Below are 20,820 nucleotides of genomic sequence, written 5' to 3'. Positions count from 1 at the left end.
TCTTTTTTATATTAGCATGTCAATTATAATTATTTCCTGTTTGGCCCCCCATATATGCAGGCATTTATATCTCAATCATGAATAAATAGTCACAAGTCTGAATATATAGATGTAAATCTGCACATATAGTTATGAGTTATAACTATATATTCAGATTTACATTTATATATATCATGATTTACATATAAATATTCCTGTTTGGTCGATTAAATACAATTTTACCATCTGCTCTCATGATCACGGAACTTTCTGTTCTAAATGTAATCAATAGTTTAGCGTAATTTCGATTATCCCTGATTAATCAATTTCTAATCATTACCATCCCTAATATGGCTATATTTTCTGGATCTAGCTGCTGTTTACTTGACAGTTGGTCCAATAATTAATTCTGCTATCAGAATTTAATAGAAGTCTAATGCTGTGGTATTGAAATTTGTAATCTTGTACACTTTTCTTTCTCCATGCAGGTCCAGTAGAGCAGCTGCCAGATTATAACAGAATGAGAAGTGCTATGTACTGGCTCCGGTTTTAAATGTTCCTTTTGCTGTCAGCTCTAACTGATGTGCTGTCTCTTTGCAACTTTTGCCCTCTTGTCAAATTCAGACCCTTGTATGAGTTTGATGGATAGCATATTTGCCCATTTACCTCTTTTACAAAAGATCAGATGAAGAGATGGAAAGTAATAATTTGGTACATTTACATCTACAATGTCAAACATGGAGCAGAGCTATTTATGAATTTGTGATTTTGTTTTATTTCTGTCCTTTTTGTACATAGCAATAGCTCTCATACCAACTTTAAATAAAACCGTCACATCAGTGTTTATTTGATTTGCTTTGGTTACTTCATGAAAAAGTAACTCATTCAGCTTAGAAATATATAAATGGGCTGTAAACTTACTAGTGGGTAAGAGAGAGGGGGAATGTGTATTTGTTAAATAAATTGTTGAAGAATAAAGGACATTTACCTGACAGCTGTGTCAAAATATTTTACAACAAATTTTTCCATTTAAGGATGATTGGCTGTTTTTGCAACTATCAAAATACACAAGCACACATACACTTTTAGTTTTGTATAGGATAGCATTCTGGTGATGTCAATCTAGTGATTCTTTTAGAGGAGCTACAGTAAAAAAAAATCAGCTACATTATGCAAACTTGTGCACAATTTTTTTTTTTTATTGGACAGCCATGGAGGGATGTAATCAAATATTTGTGCAACCACAAATTACATAATCTGTAAAGTGAACACTTTTTTTTATTTTTTTTATTCTTGATTTGAATTGTTCATTCTAAGATTTATTTAAAATCGACTGCACAAGTTAACACTTTTTAAAAAAAAAAATACAATGGATTTAAGAGCAAAAGGAGACTTGGTCCCAGGAGGCCTTGTCCATGTACTTTTCCCCCCTCAGAGTAAGGAAAGTTAAATAGGTTTAAAGATTAGGTTAAATTATAACCGCTTGTCTATAATCAGACCACATTATAGCCTGCCACATAAACCATAAGAAATTGTTTAAAAACTAGTGATGGGTTTTCATAGAACTATGACAGATTTTTGCGGTTTACACATCCTGAAACATTCAAATAATTTTAAACTTAAAATCTGATTCATTCAGCAAGCTTGTGTGTTCATATTTTGAACTATAATGGCATCAAATACATGTGAAGTGCAGTTGATTTACAATACATAAAAGGTACAGAACCGAATGTCTGAGACCACAAAAGCACTACAATCTTTTTCTCTCTTGTAATCACAGTTCTGTCACAGCAGCACTATTTCCAGCAAACAACGATGTTCGGATCATTCTCCAAGCGCTCATCCAACTCCCTGTAACTCATGCCTGAAAACACATCCAAGGAATAATAATGTCACTGGAATATTTAAAAGAATATTCATGTGAATAACATACATAATACTTGCCTGTTTTGCAACAGATTTCATCATAACTATGGCAGCCAGTGTAAAGTCTAGGTGGACGGCTCCTATCATCTCTAACAACCTTGACTGGATACTTTTGCAGGTGTCGAATCAGACCTTTCATCAAGCCAAACTGAATCAACTTCCTACAACATAAATAAAAGAAAATATTTATTTTATATAACATTTTTTTTAAAGGTCAAACTAGTACTTAACCAACAACTAAATGAGCCAACAGGACACAAACGTATTAGTGGCATGTTAATTGTGGACAATACAATTTAAATGGCCTTGCCTTTCATCCACCCTCTGAAGTTGGTGAGAATAGCGAGAACACAGGTCACGGACAGTTGTACCTGGGGTCAAACCACAATACAACTGGAACACATCCCTGAGACTTGTCCTCTGGCCTGGTGACATGCAAAGTAAAATGTCTACTGTGAACTAGAAACATTTCACTCTCATACACATTCATGTCATGTACATTTAGAATCTCTGTACTTGCTCACCTAGCTTACTGACGTAATGTAGACACTCTTCCTGAAGGCACTTCTTATCTATCAAGTTTTGTACTTTAGGTGTTGTGCAGTAAACATTTGAGTACTGTAGAATATGAAAACCAAAAACAATGTAAGAAAAAGAATCTATAATAAAATTTAGAATAAACAACAAAAACCTTACCTGAAATATGGATACCAGAGTTACCACTTCATAATACCTGTGAAACAGTACCATTGTTCAGTCCATTACTTTTTAGCTGCTATTACATGTATGAAATGTGTAGTTTTTGCAACACTATAACTATTGTAATGATCTATTCAAGGTTTTAGTGCATTGCATTTTTAAAACTTAATCAGGCACATTCATCATTGTATCTATACATTTTTGTCAAGGGTCAAGTGATGCCTTATGTCAGGAGGTATTTCCAAATTACAAAAATATTCTGGGTTAAAAGCAACTGCCATACATTTGCAAAACGTTTAAAAGCAGAATTGGCAAAATGCAAAGCAACCCTAACTTCTTGAGCAATTCCCTTTCATGGAAACGGTATACCCTGGTGGCTGTGGCCTCTTTCAGCAGGATAATGCGCCCTGCCACAAAGCAAAAATGGTCCAGAAAGGTTTGAGGAGCACAACAACGAGTTTGAGGTGTTGACTTGGCCTCCAAATTCCCCAGATCCCAATCCAATCAAGCATCTGTGGGATGTGCTGAACAGTCCCACAGAAAATGATCTGCTGCTAACATCTTGGTGCCAGATACCACAGCACACCTTCAGGGGTCTAGTGGAGTCCATGCCTCGACGGGTCAGGGCTGTTTTGGCAGCAAAATGGAGACCAACACAATATTAGGATGGTGGTCAGTATCTATCAAAAGTGGTCCAAGGAAGGAACAGTGGTGAACTGGCAATGAGCCAAGGCTCATTGATGCAAGTGGGGAGCGTAAACTGGCCTGTGTGGTCCGATCAAACAGAGGAGCTCAAAAAGTTCATGCTGAAAGGTGTCCGAAAAGAGTACTGCAATACTAGGAAGGTGGTCATATTGATTGGTGTATATGTATGTATATATATATATATATATATATATATATATATATATATATATATATATATATATATACACACACATCATATTGATCGGTGTATATGTGTATATATATATATATATATATATATATACACACACACAGTGCATCCGGAAAGTATTCACAGCGCTTCCACTTTTTCTACATTTTGTTATGTTACAATTCTACAAACAATACCCCATAATGACAATGTGAAATAAGTTTGTTTAAATTCTTTGGAATTGTGTATATATATATATATATATATATATATATATATATATATATATATATATATATATATATATATATAATCACATACTTTGCCATGACACTCAAAACAGAGCTCAAGGGCATCCTGTTTCCACTGATCATCCGTGAGATGTTTCTACAACTTGATTTGAGTCCACCTGTGATAAATTCTAGGGCTGCACGATTTGGGGAAAATATCTAATTACGATTATTCTGGTTAAAATAGCGATTTAAAAAGTGATTACAATATTTTTTTTTTTTTTACAATGAAGAGTGTGCTATATATATATATATATATATATATAACGATTATTATTGCTAATAACATAATATACATAATAATATTTAACAAAATAAGAAATATTACTATTACAATACAATTTTCATTATTCAAAATAGAAAATAGAGTTTTTAAAGATAAATATAACAATATAATAGTAATAATAATAACTATTATTATTATTATATTTAAATTTTACAGAAATCTTATTTTACAAAAAATTGCAGGGTAACCTGTTAACATGCAGGCAGCCTATGACTAAAAATCACTAGAAATGTCTAAGGATTTATTATAAATATTATATTATTAATTATAAATATCTGTGATATCAATTTCTTAATTTTTAAGAAATAATAGGATGGAGTGAGCACTGCTGGGCACTAAACACACTCATTCACGTTTCATTCATACTGGAGGCCAGAGGGCGCCCTCGAGCAGAAAAGCCGCATTTGCCTCAGAGAGAACAAGTAATATAATGACATTTTCAGGAAATCCCTAATGTGAAGCAAGCGCTGTGTAGCTGAATAAAAAAAAAGATAGAATATTATCTAAAGTATTTTTCATAATAATAAAGTATATTATAATGCAGTGCTAAACGACATAGACTTCTTCACTGTATCACAATCATCGGCCTCATTCTGTGATAAGAAGCAACATCAGCTCACAAAAAGGAAATATCAAACACTCCATTGTCGATATTAAGTGAGTTAAAACATGTTATTAAACGTTGTCTTTTTTTTTTCTTTCTCAAAAACACAATTAAAATCGCTGCATTTACGCTTTCATAACCGCACATAAGCCAAATCGCTATTGCGGTTCAATTTCGATTAATCGTGCAGCCCTAGTAAATTCAGTTGATGGGACATGATTTGGAAAGGCACACACCTGTCTATACAAGTTCCCACGGTTAACAGTGCATGTCAGAGCATAAACCAAGCCATGAAGTCCAAGGAATTGTCTGTAAACCTCTGAGACAGGATTGTTTTGAGACACAGATCTGGGGAAGGGTACAGAAAAAGTTCTGCAGCATTGCAGGTCCCCACAGTGGCCTTCATCATCCAATCGGGGGTAATGAAATTGAAATGAAATTGTAATGAAATTCATATAGTCAGGGAGGTGACCAAGAACCCGATGGTCACTCTGACAGACATCCAGCGTTTCTCGCTAGAGAGAGGAGAACCTTCCAGAAGAACAACCATCTCTGCAGCACTCCACCAATCAGGCCTGTATGGTAGATTGGCCAGACAGAAGCCACTCCTCAATAAATTCCGCCTGGAGTTTGCCAAAAGACACCTGAAGGACTCAAAGACCACAAGAAACAAAATTCTCTGGTCTGATGAAACAAAGATTGAACTCTTGAATGGCAAGCATAACTGTATGGAGGAAACCAGGCACTGCTCATCACCTGGCCAAACTATCCCTACAGTGAAGCATGGTGGTGGCAACATCATGCTGTGGGGATGTTTTTTAGTGGCAGGAACTGCAGCAATGTACAGAGACATCCTTGATAAAAACCTGCTCCAGAGCGCTTTGGACCTCAGACTGGGGCGAACGTTCAACAGGACAACAACCCTAAGCACACAGCCAAGATAACAAAGGAGTGTCTACGGGACAACTCTGTGAATGTCTTTGAGTGGCCTAGCCAGAGCACAGACTTGAACCCGATTGAACATCTCTGGAGAGATCTGAAAATGGCTGTGCACCAACACTCCCCATCCAACCTGATGGAGCTTAAGAAGAATGTGAGAAACTGGCCAAAAATAGGTGTGCTAAGCTTGTAGCATCATACTCAATAAGACTTGAGGCTTTAATTGGCGCCAAAGGTGCTTCAACAAAGTATCGAGCAAAGGCTGTGAATACTTATGTCCATGTGATATTCATTTTTTATTTTTTATAAATTTGCAAAGATTTCAAACAAACTTCTTTCACGTTGTTATTATGGGGTATTGTTTGTAGAATTGAGGAAAATAATAATTAATTTAATCCATTTTGGAATAAGTCTGTAACATAACAAAATGTGAAAAAGTACTTTCCGAATATATATATATATATATTCGGAAAGTACTTTTCCACATTTTGGGGATATATATATATATATATATATATATATATATATATATATATATATATATATACACGTGTTCACGACCGCAGGGACCAGGATCTAAATTAAGTTCTAGGTAAAAATCCCCCACCCCCCCAGAAAGTCCCTGCTCGCACAGTAGCTTTTTCAAAGTTCAGGAAATATTTGGGGGAGGGACTTGCTGAACATGCTGATTGGTTGAGTTCACGCAGCATTTTGATTGGTTGACTCCACGCAGCATTTTATTTCAACCAACATTATTAAAAGTCTGTTGCGGTGCGTGCAGTAAGAGTTGTTTGCTATTTGAATCAACAATAAAGTTTAAAAAATACAACAACGAGGTTCAGGCTTAATTAAGCTTATATGCAGAGGGCGAACTCCAGTGGTAACTGGAAAGTTGCGCACAGTCCAACATCACAGGACTAATTTGCCTAATCTTCACGGTAATTTAAACAGCTGGAAAAAAGGTCTAAAGGAGGTCTGGGGGGAAAAAAGTTCCTGGGACAAATTGTTCTGTGTAATTTCAGTGGAAACGCGGCTTAACATAGAATATTCATTTTAATAAGTTATTATTGAGATTATGACAGCAGCTCAAAATAGGAATAATATCACACTTACAATAAATTCTGAACAGCAATCCGCACCAAATTAAGCTCAACATCGGCCTCAGCAGAGATCTTTTGAATGTGTCGATACCCATCTACAAAGGGTAGGATCTACAAAAAAAAAGAAGAAAAATAATATAAATGAAAATTTGCGGGTAACAAATAATATTTTAAAACAGTATGCTAAATAAAATAATATAATACCTGTTTCACACTGCAAGTGTGAACGGCATGCAAAACAATTGTTATCAATGGTCAGTATTACAAACTTATTTTTTTATAATATAACTTATAATATACCTAAATTGTAAAATCAAACCTTGTTGTATAACCAAACCTTGAGTTTAAAAACTGCTTAGATTGTGTGTGTTACTCCAAGACAGACACTAGAACCTTTTCAAACGGGTACATTTTTTCCCCTTACTTTTCAGAAGTACTACATAACAACACATTACACTACAAATCAATTTTGTGAAATGTATAATTTCTCCTGCTTCCAAACTGAACAAAAACACCACTCTGCTCATACACCACTAACACGTGCAATATGAAACAGAGCTTAAGTCTGATTTAATAAAAAACAAAAAATGAAATTAAGTCAAATAGTAAGAGTAAAAGTAAACAGTGGGGAAGACTTTTTGTAGACCTGTTGTGTGGTGAGATCCCATTGTGACTTTATAAAGTGGTCCTTATTCTTGGTAAATACTGGTACATCATACTCCTGAACAACTAGAGGATCTTTCCTTTGTTCAATTAGCTTCAAGTGGATGGTGTTAGAGTCATCTGTTATGAGAGAGGGAGAAGGGTGATTATAAAATCAGTGAGAATACCTGACAGAGAAACAGAGAGATATAAAAAACATATATAACCAATTGGTAGGGTGCAGGCTCCTGTAACATTAAGTTCCTCAAGAAGGGTGGAAAGGATTGGCAACAGCTTCTGTTTACTCTCCTCGTTTGAAATGAATCCACTCTCAAGCTAATCAAAGACATTTTAGACCAATGTTAGACCAATTTTTGAAGTACCACAACAGACATACGTATGAAATTAATTTGTACCTCCAGAGTTGTGAGGTAGCCCGACAGTTTTTTGACGATAGGTTCTAAAGCACATGTTTTTGTCCTGGCATCACAGACTAAACCCAAATTGAAGAGCAAGGCATTCCGGCTGTACTTCTTATGCTCAATGCACACTGGACAGCCAATCAGTTTCTTCTCCATGGCAGTCCTTAATCAGTTACACAGATAAAACACAACCAGGTCATTATCATTAACTCTAAAAGTCAATTCACACCAAATGTTAAAATAAATAAATATAAAACATTCACAGGTGTAAGATGTATTTAAACCAAGAGCCAGGAACACGAACACACACACACACACACACACACACACACACACACACACACACACACACACACACACACACACACACACACACACATCAGTTTAATTCATAAGGACTATTTTTAACTATGGAAGTAAAGCTCCAATATACATGAATGAGGAAGGACTGAAATTAACTGTTTCTATAACATATTTCAAATCAAGAACCAAATATGTTGTATCAGAAATTGAGATGACTGCTGTTCTTAAACGTGAAAAATTATCCCTTATGTTTTTGCCATACTAGGATAATTTTATTAAAATGTGGATGTTGCCTCCTAAGTAGTAGTTTTTATATTGCTCCTAATTAATCTACTTTACATCAATTTAAATTTAGTAAAGTTTAAGAAATTATTTTTAAATGAACAAGCATATACATATAGTTGGAATGATATTGGTGTGTGCTCTAAAACAAGTACAAATACAAATACAATTTAACAAATAAAATGAGTGCCGCAATGAGATGACTTAGTAAGTAATGTTCAGTACGTACACTGTTATGAGCTTGTTCTGCAGTTCAGGTTTGGTGATGATGTATACCTGCACAGTATCAAAAAGTTCCCTCGAAATATATTCTTCCGGAACCTTCGATGAAACACAAATGAATAATTTTGTTCCAATATAACTGAATAAACATTCATTTGATTGTGTGCATAATGAAGTCTCGTTTGCAAACACAAAACCAGGCTGTACTTGTACTTATTTATTCTCTTTCGCACAAAAATATTAATGATGTTACCTGATATGTGATCTTTGGTCCTAACGTTGGATGAAACTCACTGAAAAATATACAATCAATTCGTCTGTATGTACCCATGTTCATTACTGAACTCGTCTAAATGTTGATGTAACGTTAATCTTCTTCAGTGTGTTCATGGAAGGGTAACAAAATAACAAAATAGGTGCATACCGCCACCTACTGTGCTTTTCCGCTACTGATTTCAAATAAGTTAAATTCAAATGGCATAACTGTACGAGATATTTGCACAAATATATAACGAGTGCTGGGTAGTGAGTGATTGTAATCTGGTTTACGTAATTAGATTAATAAAAAGTACTTGATTATATTGCGTTTTACAACAGCTATGCATATAATCACGTTTTTAATTTCATGATCACCTTACAGAATTGCAGTGGATAATTCACAATTCACCTAATAATTTTTTTATAGGCCTATTTTAAATCTTCTTTTCTAAAAAAATATATAAATAATATATCTAATATAATCTAATATATTTGAAGCACCCCCCTTAGATTTTAAATTGAATAATCAAGATAAAGGTGGTTAAAGGTCACATATATGCAGGTAAAACAAATTAATCTTTTCTAGTAAGTATTTTATTTTGATTTGTTTTTATTCAAATACTTAAATTCGACACAATTTACATGATTCAAATAATTTTTAGCTTTTCATCAACTTATAAACCCTTTGGAGTTCCTTCATGAATCCCAGTTTGGGGAACTGTAATGGAAATTAATGTTCAATACACATCATGTTGCTCATAACAAAAAATGTAATATAGGCTACTTTCTCTTTTTATTAATAATAATGATAATACATTTTATTTATAATGCATTTTTCTTAAGCCTAAAGCACTACAAGTACAGTACAAAATACATCCATAAAAGAGAAAAAAAAAAGACAAAGACCACAATGCTACAAGTACAGTACAATATACATCAAGTGTCCAGTGTCTCCAGTTAAGACATAAACACTGTTAAAAAGAAGGGTTTCTTAAAACTACCTAATGTGGGGGCATTCCTTATGGGTTAAAGGAACAGTTAAAGGAAGTGCATTCCATAATCTAGGGGCTGCAACAGAGAAAGCTCTTTTACCCATAGTTTTTAATCTGCAACAAGGCTAGGAGGAAAGAGTCAGCAGAGCAGAGAGAATGAGAAGGCAAATATGGCATAATTAGATCACATATGTATGAAGGTGCAGTTCCTCCTGCAGCTTTATGTTAAAATGAAAGTTTTAAACCTGGCATGGACCGGAAGCCAATGCAGGTCCCTAAGCATGCCAAAGATATGCTAAAGAGAAGGAATATGTGTAAGAACACATGCAGCTGAGTTCTGAATTTGTTGCAGGCGCTTAATAGACTTTGCGGGTAAGCCAATATAAAGGGCATTACAGTAATCAACCCTGGAAGTAATAAATGCAGCCTTTCTGTATCAGGTAATGAAAGAAAAGGCCTAATCCTGGCAATATTCCTGAGATGAAAAAAGTTTGAAATGAAATGAAGAGGTCTCAAACGGCAGTCAATTATTCACTACAGAAACTGAAAGTGAAAACTAACAGAGCTTATGGAATCTGGCACTGCATTAACGACACTGTAGTGGACAGCACATTCCAGGGCCCAGTTTATGGCCGGGCCACTCTCTGTCCATAACCGTGGACAAAGGTTTGCTACATTTTGATTTCCTGGAACAAACAAACTGTCCAACGCCATCAGATAAGATGCTATGACAACATCCAGACACCTCTTAGAGGCCAAAAAGACCAGGGGCACGTTCAAAGCTCAAACCGGTGCGCAACGTTTTGCTACGGTTTCCGGTTGAACGTCATGTTTCCTGGAAACGGTGTGTAACGGTGTGCAACGGGTTTGAGATGCGTTTGATCTCGTTTGGTGGGTGTGTCAAAAATGACAGCCCAATCAGCGGCAAAATGTGTATAAACCACGCAGCATTAAAGAGACAGCTCACACAATGGAAGTAAAGTTGTTTAATATATATATGTATATATATATATATATTAGCCTATATAATCAACATGATGATGTATTTATTTATATCTTTAGCTTAATTGCAAGGCAAGTTTATTTATATACCAAATTTCATATATGGTAATTGCTTGACATAAAGTGAGAAAGAAAATACGAGCTATTAAAAAAGTAAGAACTAGAAATAAAATGATTTAAGTTAGAATTGATTACCAGGAGATAAAAAGGTTCATTAAATGGGATTGGGATGTTGTCTTTTATTCTGGACGGCAAGGGCAGTGATTGCATGTATTTTGCAGTATTAAAAACGCATTTATATCGATTTCATCAGGCTCCAAAAATTCCTCAAAAAGAACACAAAGAATGGCCTTCTCGGCTGCCATAGTTACAACTCTTGCCTCAACAGAACAGGGTGTTCAACGCAGCACCGTTCCCATTTAAAAAACGTTTTGCAACGTTTTGTCGGGGCTGAACGCAGCCCAGCTCTTGTACCAAGCCCAGGAAGGACAAGACATCTCATTGGCCCAAATGCAGTACCTGCCCTTCACCCACATCTCTAGTGTCCTGGTCTATGACTGCCATAAAAATTCCACAGGACCTCAGCAGTAGTGGGTGAAACAAAGACCACAATGATTCATCTAAATCCATTCATAACTATGTTTGGAAACCTTAAGACTGATGTAAACTACACACATCCATTTCATACTTATTAAGAGAAATAAGTATTCTCAGTGACAGCTATTTGTAATGCAACATCTTACACAGAATCAGCTGTTAATGAATGAACAGTTCAATCTTTTCCCATCATATTTGGTTTCTATTTGTTTAGAATATTGCCAAGGGTATTCTGATGGTGGTTTGGAAAGTGAGAAATGCATTGGTAAACTTTAAAGACCCTTTAAAGACTTCTAACTGTGTACAGTATGCAAATGAGTTCCACAGGAGAAAGGAGGGTGAGTCTCACTGTGGACCCCCTCTGATGCCAGCAGCCAATCGCAACACTGGAATGGAGAAGCGCCAAATTGCAATCTCCTCCTATTCGGAAAAGAATAAAGGTACCCTTTCAACAGACACATCTTGTTCTGAATTTCTCCTTGAGAGAGATTGTGACAGAGCAACAAGTTCTGAGTCTCACCAGCAAGGATGAGACTGTAACAGTTCAACAAGTTCTGAGTCTCACCAGCAAGGATGAGACTGTAACAATTCACCACATTCTGAGTTTCTCCTGCGAGGATGAGACTGTGACAGAGCAACCAAGTTCTGAGCCTCTGGTTCATCCAGAGAGACAACAAAAGATCTGAGGATCTGAGTCTACAGCTGCTGAGGCAGCAACAGATACGACCACGTTCTGAGCCTCCAGCCTGTGAGGAAAGAGACATTAACAACCACTACGTTCAGAGTTTTAGTCCAGCGAGACTACAGCACGTCCCGAGTCTCCATGCCAGAGAGACAATAGGGGATTGACCAAGTCCTGAGTGTCTGACCTACAGAGTCAGAAGACACACAGAGACATTTGCAACAAGGTTAAGCTCAGGAGAGCAAACCTTCACTTTGAGGTTCCTTCGTCTGCGTGTTCCAGATTAAGGACCTTCTACCTACTTCAGGGCCTCATCTGCGTGTTCCAGATTTTTGGACCCTTTGGTGCTCCAGGAGATCAGCATCCCACAGATCTTCGTGTTCAAGACTGTTGAAACGGATTCCAGCTCCTTTCCCACTGCATTGTCACCCAGCACAACCATTGGAAGAAGTCACCTCCATCGGACTGCTTCCTCAACAAAGTGGAACGTAAATATTACTTAACCAAACCTCTTTCCAGAAACCTTGGCATTGTTGTATATTATCAGTATATGATTTTCTAATTTACATTAGAGGTAATTTAACTGATGCTAGTTAATACCAAATAACCTTTCGTTATTTGTTTGATGCATACATATAAGGTTCTTCACCTTATTTTCAGAGAAACAACAGTATATCTTTCCATAAGATAACGCAACTCTTCCATAGCCACACTCAACTTAATCACATGTATTTTATGTATCTCTTATGCACTTTATTCCTTTATCATTCATTGTATTCACTTAGTAGTTGTGTTAGTTATTCTTGTTTATCTTTTGTTAATAAAATCTATTTTATTACAATTGTGTCTTACTTGTGCTGATAATACAGAAAAGGCTCTACAAGTTAGAAATCTCACCAATCTTTCAGATAAATCAGCTGACCAACTCTCCCCACTTTACATTCAATCTAAAATGACTGAACTGCCTCCTGTTTGGAGTTCTCATAGAGCCAAGGTAGAAGACCTTGACTAGTGTCCAAACTAAGAAAGGGGGAAGGTGGTCATCTGATGTACTCATAACCACACCTTAAGTGACGTGTGATCCAAAAATCACAACGTCAGCGGTGACGTGAGTACCAATCACTACCTTACTTAACGTCCTTGGATGGACGAAGGTAAATTCACTACATAATTGGCCCCCTTGTTTGGGCCCAAAAGTGAAATTATTACAACACATATTCTCTTAGAGACGATGAGAGGTTAATCAAATGTATTTTCTTAATATTTCACTTGTGGCCCATTTTGAATTTTTTTTTTTTTTCATGAATCAAGAAGTATTTTGTGTTAAATAGGAGTAAGCTAATCTAACTAATCTTTATATCCTCGCAGCACTTCGGTTATGCGTTAATGCTCTGTGAAATATTGCGGGGCAAATTAATTGTAATATTAATTTAAAGCTACACTGTGTGATATTTTCCCCCATCTAGTGGTGAAAAGGTATATAGGACCATCCAGAGAATTTTAGTTTCTGTTCCTCTCAATTCTCAATTCAATTTTAACTCCTACGGTGGCCGATTTAGTCCAAGATTAACATGGCTTCCAGTTCGACCTCGTCCACATTCGACACGGTGCCATCGAGTGTTAAAACGCGAAAGGCGAAGCTTGAATTTACGGGTATGTCCCTCTTTGGCTAATGTACTTTCAAGATGGAGGGGCAACATGGCGACCCGCATTCAAACACCTTACCCGTATGTATTTTCAATGGCATATTATAAACTTACGAGAATACTTTTATTACTTGAAAGAAGTAAATATACATTAATGAGCACATATATTTTTGAAAGAACTAAGTGTTTTTAGCTAAGAATAAATTAAAAAAGTTACACAGTGTAGCTTTAATAATAAAAGTAGCCCCAATGAACCAATGACATGACACAGTCCAAGCATCCTAGTGTGCTGTCACGTCCCAATGTGAGTATCCTCCAGTGTATATACACAACCCAAGAAAAAGATAATCCAAACGTGTGCAGTTGTGTCTGAAAAGGTGAGTCCAAAGGTTGGAAACTCCACAATCCAGAAGGTAGTATTTAGTGTCTGATAGTGATCTTTTTTCCCCCTCTTGTTTGTTTCTCATGCTGCTCTCTTTATACCAATGCATTTCCTCCTTCCTGTCATGTGACTGGTCACATAAAAGGCCAACCCTTAACTACTTAACGACATATACACACTTAAGATGGTAAGAGGAATAAAATGGACTTAGAAAACATGTAAACCAATTAAAACTCTATTATACATATAATTGAATTAAATAGAGTGGATAAAACATGTCTCTTATGTGACAGTGTCACATAGTCTCCCCCCTTTGCCTACGGCACCACGGGCAAGAAACCAGCCTCTCCAGAGTACTGTCATCCATTGTCCATAAAATGGGTATCCACTTCAAAGTGTGTCTTGAAATGTCTTTGAAATAAATTAGCTAAAACCAGGCACTCCCATGCAGGCACTAGTTGGCTGGAAGGGATTGGGGAACCATTACAGAATGGTGGAAGTCGATACCAGCCTGGGTAACCCTGGATAGGTTGCGCGATTCCTCCCTGGTGCTTTCTATACCCAGCTTTGCCCGCACGCCGTTCCCCCGGTAAATTCCTCCTTCCTGACTTGATGGTTGATGTGGGTGTTAGTGTTGATGCAGGGTGACGAGATGGTTCTTTGTTCTTGTTGATGAAGGTACACCTTTCGCAGTCTCCCACATATTGCCAGACATCCTTCCGAATCGTGGACCACCAGGCTACCTCTAGGATGCTGAGGAGAGTTTTTAGCTGTCCGTGATGTCTCTCCGTGGTCCTTTGGTGTATGCTTTGTAGCGTTCGTTGGATCAAGGCCTTCGGAACAATGAGCTGCAAACGGTGCTGGCCATCCTCCTCCTGGATCCGTCGGTACAGCAAGCCCTGGTGGTTTATCATTGTGATCCCGTCAGTCTGGTGTGTGGAAGGGGAGATGGGAAGTGTGACATCATCCTGCTGTGCACTGTTGACTTCCTCACTGGAAAAGGGAAGGACAGAGAAGATGTAGGTGACATCTGGTCCTGATGAGGTCTTGGCGAAGGTAGTTCCTTCCTTTGCTCTGCTGTTGGTCAGTGAAGTTGCTGAGATTGTGGAACAGTCAGTTTGAGGAGTAGAGGAGCTGATGGTAGAAGGCAGAGGTTTGGCGGTTTCTGTAGGAGGTGGGACAGTGGCTTCCTGGGATTTAATTTCCTTTCTTTGTTTCGCCCACTGTTTATCTCTCCTCCGAAAGCACTCAACAACCTCTTTCTCTAATTCCACCACAGCCTTTTTCACATATTCCTCCATCTTACTGAACTTCACATTCACAGCCTCTCTAAAATATACTTCACGATTCAAATGGCTTCCAACCGAGTCTTTAAAATCCTTCTCCAGTTTTAAAACAAGGTTTTTAAGAGAAAGTACTTCAGAGCGAAGCTGTTCACAATTACACTGGGGTAACATCCATTCATCCTTAAAATCCACAGATGTTTTAAATGCAGCAGCATCATCATTATCCAACTGAGTCGTCATCTTTAACACTTCTTCTCAACACAGCCTTTATAATCTCAAACGTTCCCCGTACGGGCCACCATATGTAACGTTCAGCCCAAGTGGGTGGGTTACAATATTTGAAATGGGGTCAGATTTTACTGTGTGAGATATTTAGGTGTTAAAAGAATGAGACATGAACTAGAGATGAGATTAATTTGAAATGGTGTATTTACAAAGCTCACCTGAGACTTTAAAACAACACAGTAAAACCAGGAAAACTAAGGCTGCTAAAAGCATAGAGTCCAAAGTACCATACCCTAAAACAGTCCAAGCATCCTAGTGTGCTGTCACGTCCCAATGTGAGTATCCTCCAGTGTATATACACAACCCAAGAAAAAGATAATCTAAACGTGTGCAGTTGTGACTGAAAAGGTGAGTCCACAGGTTGGAAACTCCACAATCCAGAAGGTAGTATTTAGTGTCTGATAGTGATCTTTTTTCCCCCTCTTGTTTGTTTCTCATGCTGCTCTCTTTATACCAATGCATTTCCTTCTTCCTGTCATGTGACTGGTCACATAAAAGGCAACCCTTAACTACTTAACGATATATACACACTTGAGATGGTAAGAGGAATAAAATGGACTTAGAAAACATGTAAACCAATTAAAACTCTATTATACATATAATTGAATTAAATAGAGTGGATAAAACATGTCTCTTATGTGACAGTGTCACACAACAACAGCCAAGACACCAGGATTGCAATTCCCACGATTTAGTAATGTACTGCATAGTTACAGACATAAAAGTGTCTGCAGTTCTGCTTGTCCAAAGATCTGTTGTGCAGCTGTAAAACGGTTTCTCTCCAAGATTCTGGATTATGAGGTCTCTGGTGTCATTGTAGATGCGGGGAATCTCTGTGTACATAAAAAAGTTTCGGCTTGGAAGATGGTATTTTGGGTTAAAGTGTTGAAGCAGTTGCTGAAATCCCAATTTTTCAACAGTGTAAATGGGCACTTTATCCATACATATGAATTCAGCAACAGCTCGGTTCAGTTTTCTTGCTTCAGGTGAGTTTTTTGTCATATTTCTGCTGCTGCCAAAAAGCATTTGTAACTGTTGTCTGTTTTCGAGTTTGCTGGGGTGTCATTGTAGATGATTCCTGATCTTCCTCAGCCTGCAGCTGTAAAAGGAAATATTTAAAAGTAAAACAATGGGCTGAATCTGATCAAATGCAACATTAGATCATTGACATCAGCTAAAATATTTAATTTATTTTTTAATAAAAAATATTGAATAAAAAAAAGATTTTATTATTTTTATTCGTTAATTAAATGTACCTTTACATTTTTAAAATCAACAGTTTTATCTACTAACATTATTTAATGCACAATGAACAAACAGGAACGATCAAGTGTTTGTATTAAATAAATAACATTTACAAACATGATTTAATACTGTAAAAATATATTGTTCACTCAATGTAAGTTGATGTTAGATAATGCATGAAGTAGCCTAATGTTAATGAATGGTACTATCTAACTGTATAGTTTTAGCACAGTGAACAGAAGATAACCCGTGTTTTATATTAATGTACTTTTATTTAATCTAAACTGCGTCATTCTAACACTCATTATAGCGTTAGCCGTACCACATATGCTTACGATTACTATGCAAACGGCTAACGTTTTGTTTATTTCAATCCGACATTAAAATTAAAATATGGTATATTATTCATAACAGAAGCTCTAAATATGAAATAAAATTTAAACTTACCTGCTTGAACTGTTTCATCAGATCTGGGTGTCTGTCTTTGAGGTGCTTTATTAAAGGTCCCCTTCTTCGCGATTCCATTGTTCAAACTTTAGTTAGTGTGTAATGTTGCTGTTAGAGCATAAATAATACCTGTAAAATTATAAAGCTCAAAGTTCAATGCCAAGCGAGATATTTTATTTAACAGAAGTTCCCTTTCAAAGCCTACAGCGAACGGCTGGCTTGGACTACATCCTGGTACTTCCTTCTTTAATTACGTCAGTAGAGCAGTAGAACAGACTAACCTCCGCCCACAAAGAAACGCGAAAAAGGGGGCGCGGTCTTGTTGCTGTCCCACGTGGAGAAGCGGACGGTCGCGTGGAGAAAATGAACTGTTGCGTTGAGTGTGTTTATCGCCATGTCATCGAGACGCTGTTATTTTCATCCAGGAGTCAAATCACCTTTGTTTGGCTTTCCCAGGGACGCTGTAGAGATTATTGAACGCATACATCTCTCCGTTAAGAGGCGTGACCTTTCCAACGTGCGCTAAGCTGCTGTCAAATTACAACACAGGAACCGCTTTCACGTGCGCTAAGCTGTGGTCGAATCACAGCACAGGAACCGCTTGCACAATCAGAACTCGTTATGTGTTTCTGAAGGAGGGACTTCATAGAACAAGGAAATCACCAGCCGTTTTTAGGACAGTGGAAACAGCAGTATACAGATAAGTAAATAGTGTGAAAAATACTGTGGTTTTTTACACGCGAAACATGAACACATGTTATATTGCACACTGTAAACACAATCAAAGCTTCAAAAAAACACGAAGAACGGGACCTTTAAGTTCGACGTTTTTCCTCCTTTTGAGAGAAAACTTCTGTTACATCGTTTACAGATTGGCTTTTGAGGATCAATGATGTTCCCCTCGCCATCAGCCACAAATCCGAAATATTTCCATACGTGGCTCTTTCCTTTCTTTTCAACAAGTGGATTTACAGCCACTGCATCAGCACCACCGGTCGCCATGTCTCAGTGCTGTTATGAAGACGACGCAACTGCGCACCTTTCGGATTCCGCATCCAGAACCGGGTTGGCCGGGTTTTCGGTACCACCGGTACTTAAGAAAACCTGGTACCGTGACGTTTACATTTTTTTAGTACCGACTTGGTACCGAAGTACCGATCTTCTGACAACACTAAAATGCACTAATCCAATTGGACGAATGTATGGACGTCACGAAGCAACGAAGATTCTTTGTTTTCATAAGTCATGTGTTTGTTGAGCGTATGTCTTGTGTCTGAGTCAGAAGCTTTCTATCATGTCAAAGGTGAGATTTAGGATGTGTGTCCTGTGACTCCTTGTCCTCACTATATTACATCTGATGATTCTCATCTGATGATAGGTCAGTTCTTAAAGGGATAGTTCACTCAAAAATGAAAAATAGCCCATGATTTACTCACCCTCAAAGTCATCCTAGGTGTATATGACATTCTTCTTTCAGACGAACACGATCAGAGTTATATTACAAAAGTCCTGGCTAATCCAAGCATTATAACTGCAATAAAAGTTGCTCTGTTTTTGAAGTCCATAAAAAATTCACCTGTCCATCGAATAATGTGCTCTACGCGGCTCCGGGGTGTTAATAAAGGCCTTCTGAAGCTGATCGATGCTTTGTGCAAGAAAAATATCCATATTTAAAACTTTATCAGGTAAAGTTCCAGCCGATCGCCTTCCATGGAAAAGTGTTGAAAGTTGAAAGTGAAACTCAAGATGCGTACATGACGTCATGACAAGCGTACCTGGTCGCGTTAGTCTTTCGATCGGCAGAGGACTTTCAACACTTTTTCCATTAATTGAACATGGAAGGCGGTCGGACGAAACTTTACTTTATAAAGTTTTAAATATGGATATTTTTCTTACACAAACGCATCGATTCGCTTCAGAAGGCCTTTATTAACACCCCGGAGCCACGTGGAGCACGTTATTTGACGGACAGATGCAATTTTTATGGACTTCAAAAATAGAACAACTATTACTGCTATAATAACGCTTGGATTAGCCAGGACTTTTGTAATATAACTCCGATTTTATTCGTCTGAAAGAAGAATGTCAAATACACCTAGGATGACTTGAGGGTGAGTTTTCATTTTTGGGTGAAGTATCCCTTTAAGGGGTTTGACTGTCAGCATTGCGGGGCGTTCAGCATCCACAAGCTCTGATCCCACTTGGCTCTCATCTCAAGGTATGAGAGTCAAGTGTCTGCACTTTGTTGTTTGGTTCCTGCTACTGCTGAGGCAGTGCGGCGACTCCAGGCATGGGGCTCACAGGTTGAGTTAGTAGAAGGAGATTTTTAGATGGATAATTCCCTATCTCTGGCTCTTTCGGTTGACTCAGAGGACCCCGTTCTGGATCTTGAAGCTCGCTCTGCAAATTCAGGCAGAACGAGGAACACATTCTGACAGGTATCAGTAGGCAAAAATGCTAATCGCCGGCATTCAAGGAGCTAATCCCTCGCTGGGCCCAAGAGCCGGGCAGCTTCCTCCAGCCATGCTTGACCGGAGCCTAGGTCCAAGAAAGAAAAGAGAGAGGAGCAAAGAAAGGTGGGCTGAAAGGCCACACAGACTTAGCTGCCTAGGGGGATGACTGACCTGAGGTAAGTCATCTCTGCTAGAACAGTCAAGAAAAAGCAGTCGTGACTTCTTTGGGCCCCGGATCCAGAGAGCATCTGTCATGGTTCATGAATCCATTGTCTCATTCTCTCTGTGTTTGTATGGTTGTGTTGGAGCCATGGTTACTGATTGCTGATCATCTGATCGCCCTCACCTGCTTCACTCATTATCTGGTCTACATGTACCTGTCTCTTACCCAGCCTTGTTGTCAGATCGTTGCAGTGTGTCTTGTGGGTTCCTGTCTGTTCGGTGTTCTTCGTTGGAGTTCCTTTCGTTCCGGATTCCTGGATTCCACTGATCCTGTCTGCCTGTTGCTTCCCTGCGTCACTGGGTCGGCTTCTTCCACCTAGTGATGGGCAGACCGAGGCTTCGTGAAGCACTGAAGCAGTTGAAGCAAATGTGTCATATTGTTTCGAAGCTTCGAATCAATCTGACACCTGTCTCTATGGCGCCATCTAGTGGTCATTTCCATGTGTTGATCTGAAATACCTTGACAATTATCCATGTAAAAAAATTTTTTTTTAACATCTGTCTGACAACTACATGATCTTGGTTTTGTAACCTGTAGCCTCGTCATTGTAAAGAACTATATATATTTTGTTTGTTATACAAAATGAACATTAATAAAATAAATAAAGCCACAACGTGTCACATTTGTCACAAAACATTTTTATTCAAAAATATGAATTGCTCTGCTGTTGAAGGACTCAGCTGACTTCTTTTTTTACATATAATTTCTCCAGCCTTTGAAAAAATCCTCTCACAAGGGACACTTGTTGCTG

General features: G+C 37.7%; 2 protein-coding genes across 5 annotated transcripts in view; one reads left to right on the top strand and one right to left on the bottom strand.

Annotated features, from left to right (window-relative positions):
* uqcrc1 (ubiquinol-cytochrome c reductase core protein 1) overlaps positions 1-971 on the top strand; it is a 44,380-nt gene extending 43,409 nt beyond the window's left edge. The window contains exon 14 of the mRNA XM_079840968.1: positions 468-971. Within this exon, the coding sequence (XP_079697094.1) occupies positions 468-532 (65 nt within the window). The 3' untranslated portion in view covers positions 533-971. The remainder of the gene's footprint in view (positions 1-467) is intronic.
* nprl2 (NPR2 like, GATOR1 complex subunit) lies at positions 759-8,957 on the bottom strand. Of its 4 annotated transcripts, none has more exons than XM_079840970.1 (11): positions 8,825-8,957; positions 8,579-8,670; positions 7,759-7,927; positions 7,570-7,678; positions 7,347-7,483; positions 6,714-6,811; positions 2,602-2,638; positions 2,430-2,523; positions 2,216-2,330; positions 1,924-2,066; positions 759-1,843 (listed from the first exon to the last, which is right to left on the bottom strand). In XM_079840970.1, exons 1-11 carry the CDS (start codon positions 8,906-8,908, stop codon positions 1,776-1,778), a joined length of 1,146 nt encoding a protein of 381 aa, XP_079697096.1. In that variant the 5' UTR covers positions 8,909-8,957; the 3' UTR covers positions 759-1,775. The 4 variants fall into 4 exon arrangements, with proteins under 4 accessions (XP_079697096.1, XP_079697098.1, XP_079697095.1 ...); XM_079840972.1 differs by having other exon boundaries at positions 1,153-1,843; positions 8,626-8,670; positions 8,825-8,955; XM_079840969.1 differs by having other exon boundaries at positions 1,160-1,843; positions 2,216-2,354.
* Positions 8,958-20,820: the final 11,863 nt, after the last annotated feature.

The sequence above is a fragment of the Gobio gobio genome (genome assembly GCF_949357685.1).
Source record: "Gobio gobio genome assembly, chromosome: 17".
In the NCBI taxonomy this organism is placed as follows: domain Eukaryota; kingdom Metazoa; phylum Chordata; class Actinopteri; order Cypriniformes; family Gobionidae; genus Gobio; species Gobio gobio.
This window is presented reverse-complemented; position numbering and strand designations above follow the sequence as displayed.

Excerpts from the sequence above, each read along its gene's own strand:
- nprl2 (XM_079840969.1), bottom strand. The coding sequence starts at position 8,908 with ATGAACATGGGTACATACAGACGAATTGATTGTATATTTTTCAGTGAG. Across the intron at positions 7,928-8,578 it reads CAGAACAAGCTCATAACAGT|GACTGCCATGGAGAAGAAAC; the intron begins GTACGTACTGAA and ends TAACTGATTAAG. Across the intron at positions 7,484-7,569 it reads AGCCTGCACCCTACCAATTG|ATGACTCTAACACCATCCAC; the intron begins GTTATATATGTT and ends CTCTCATAACAG.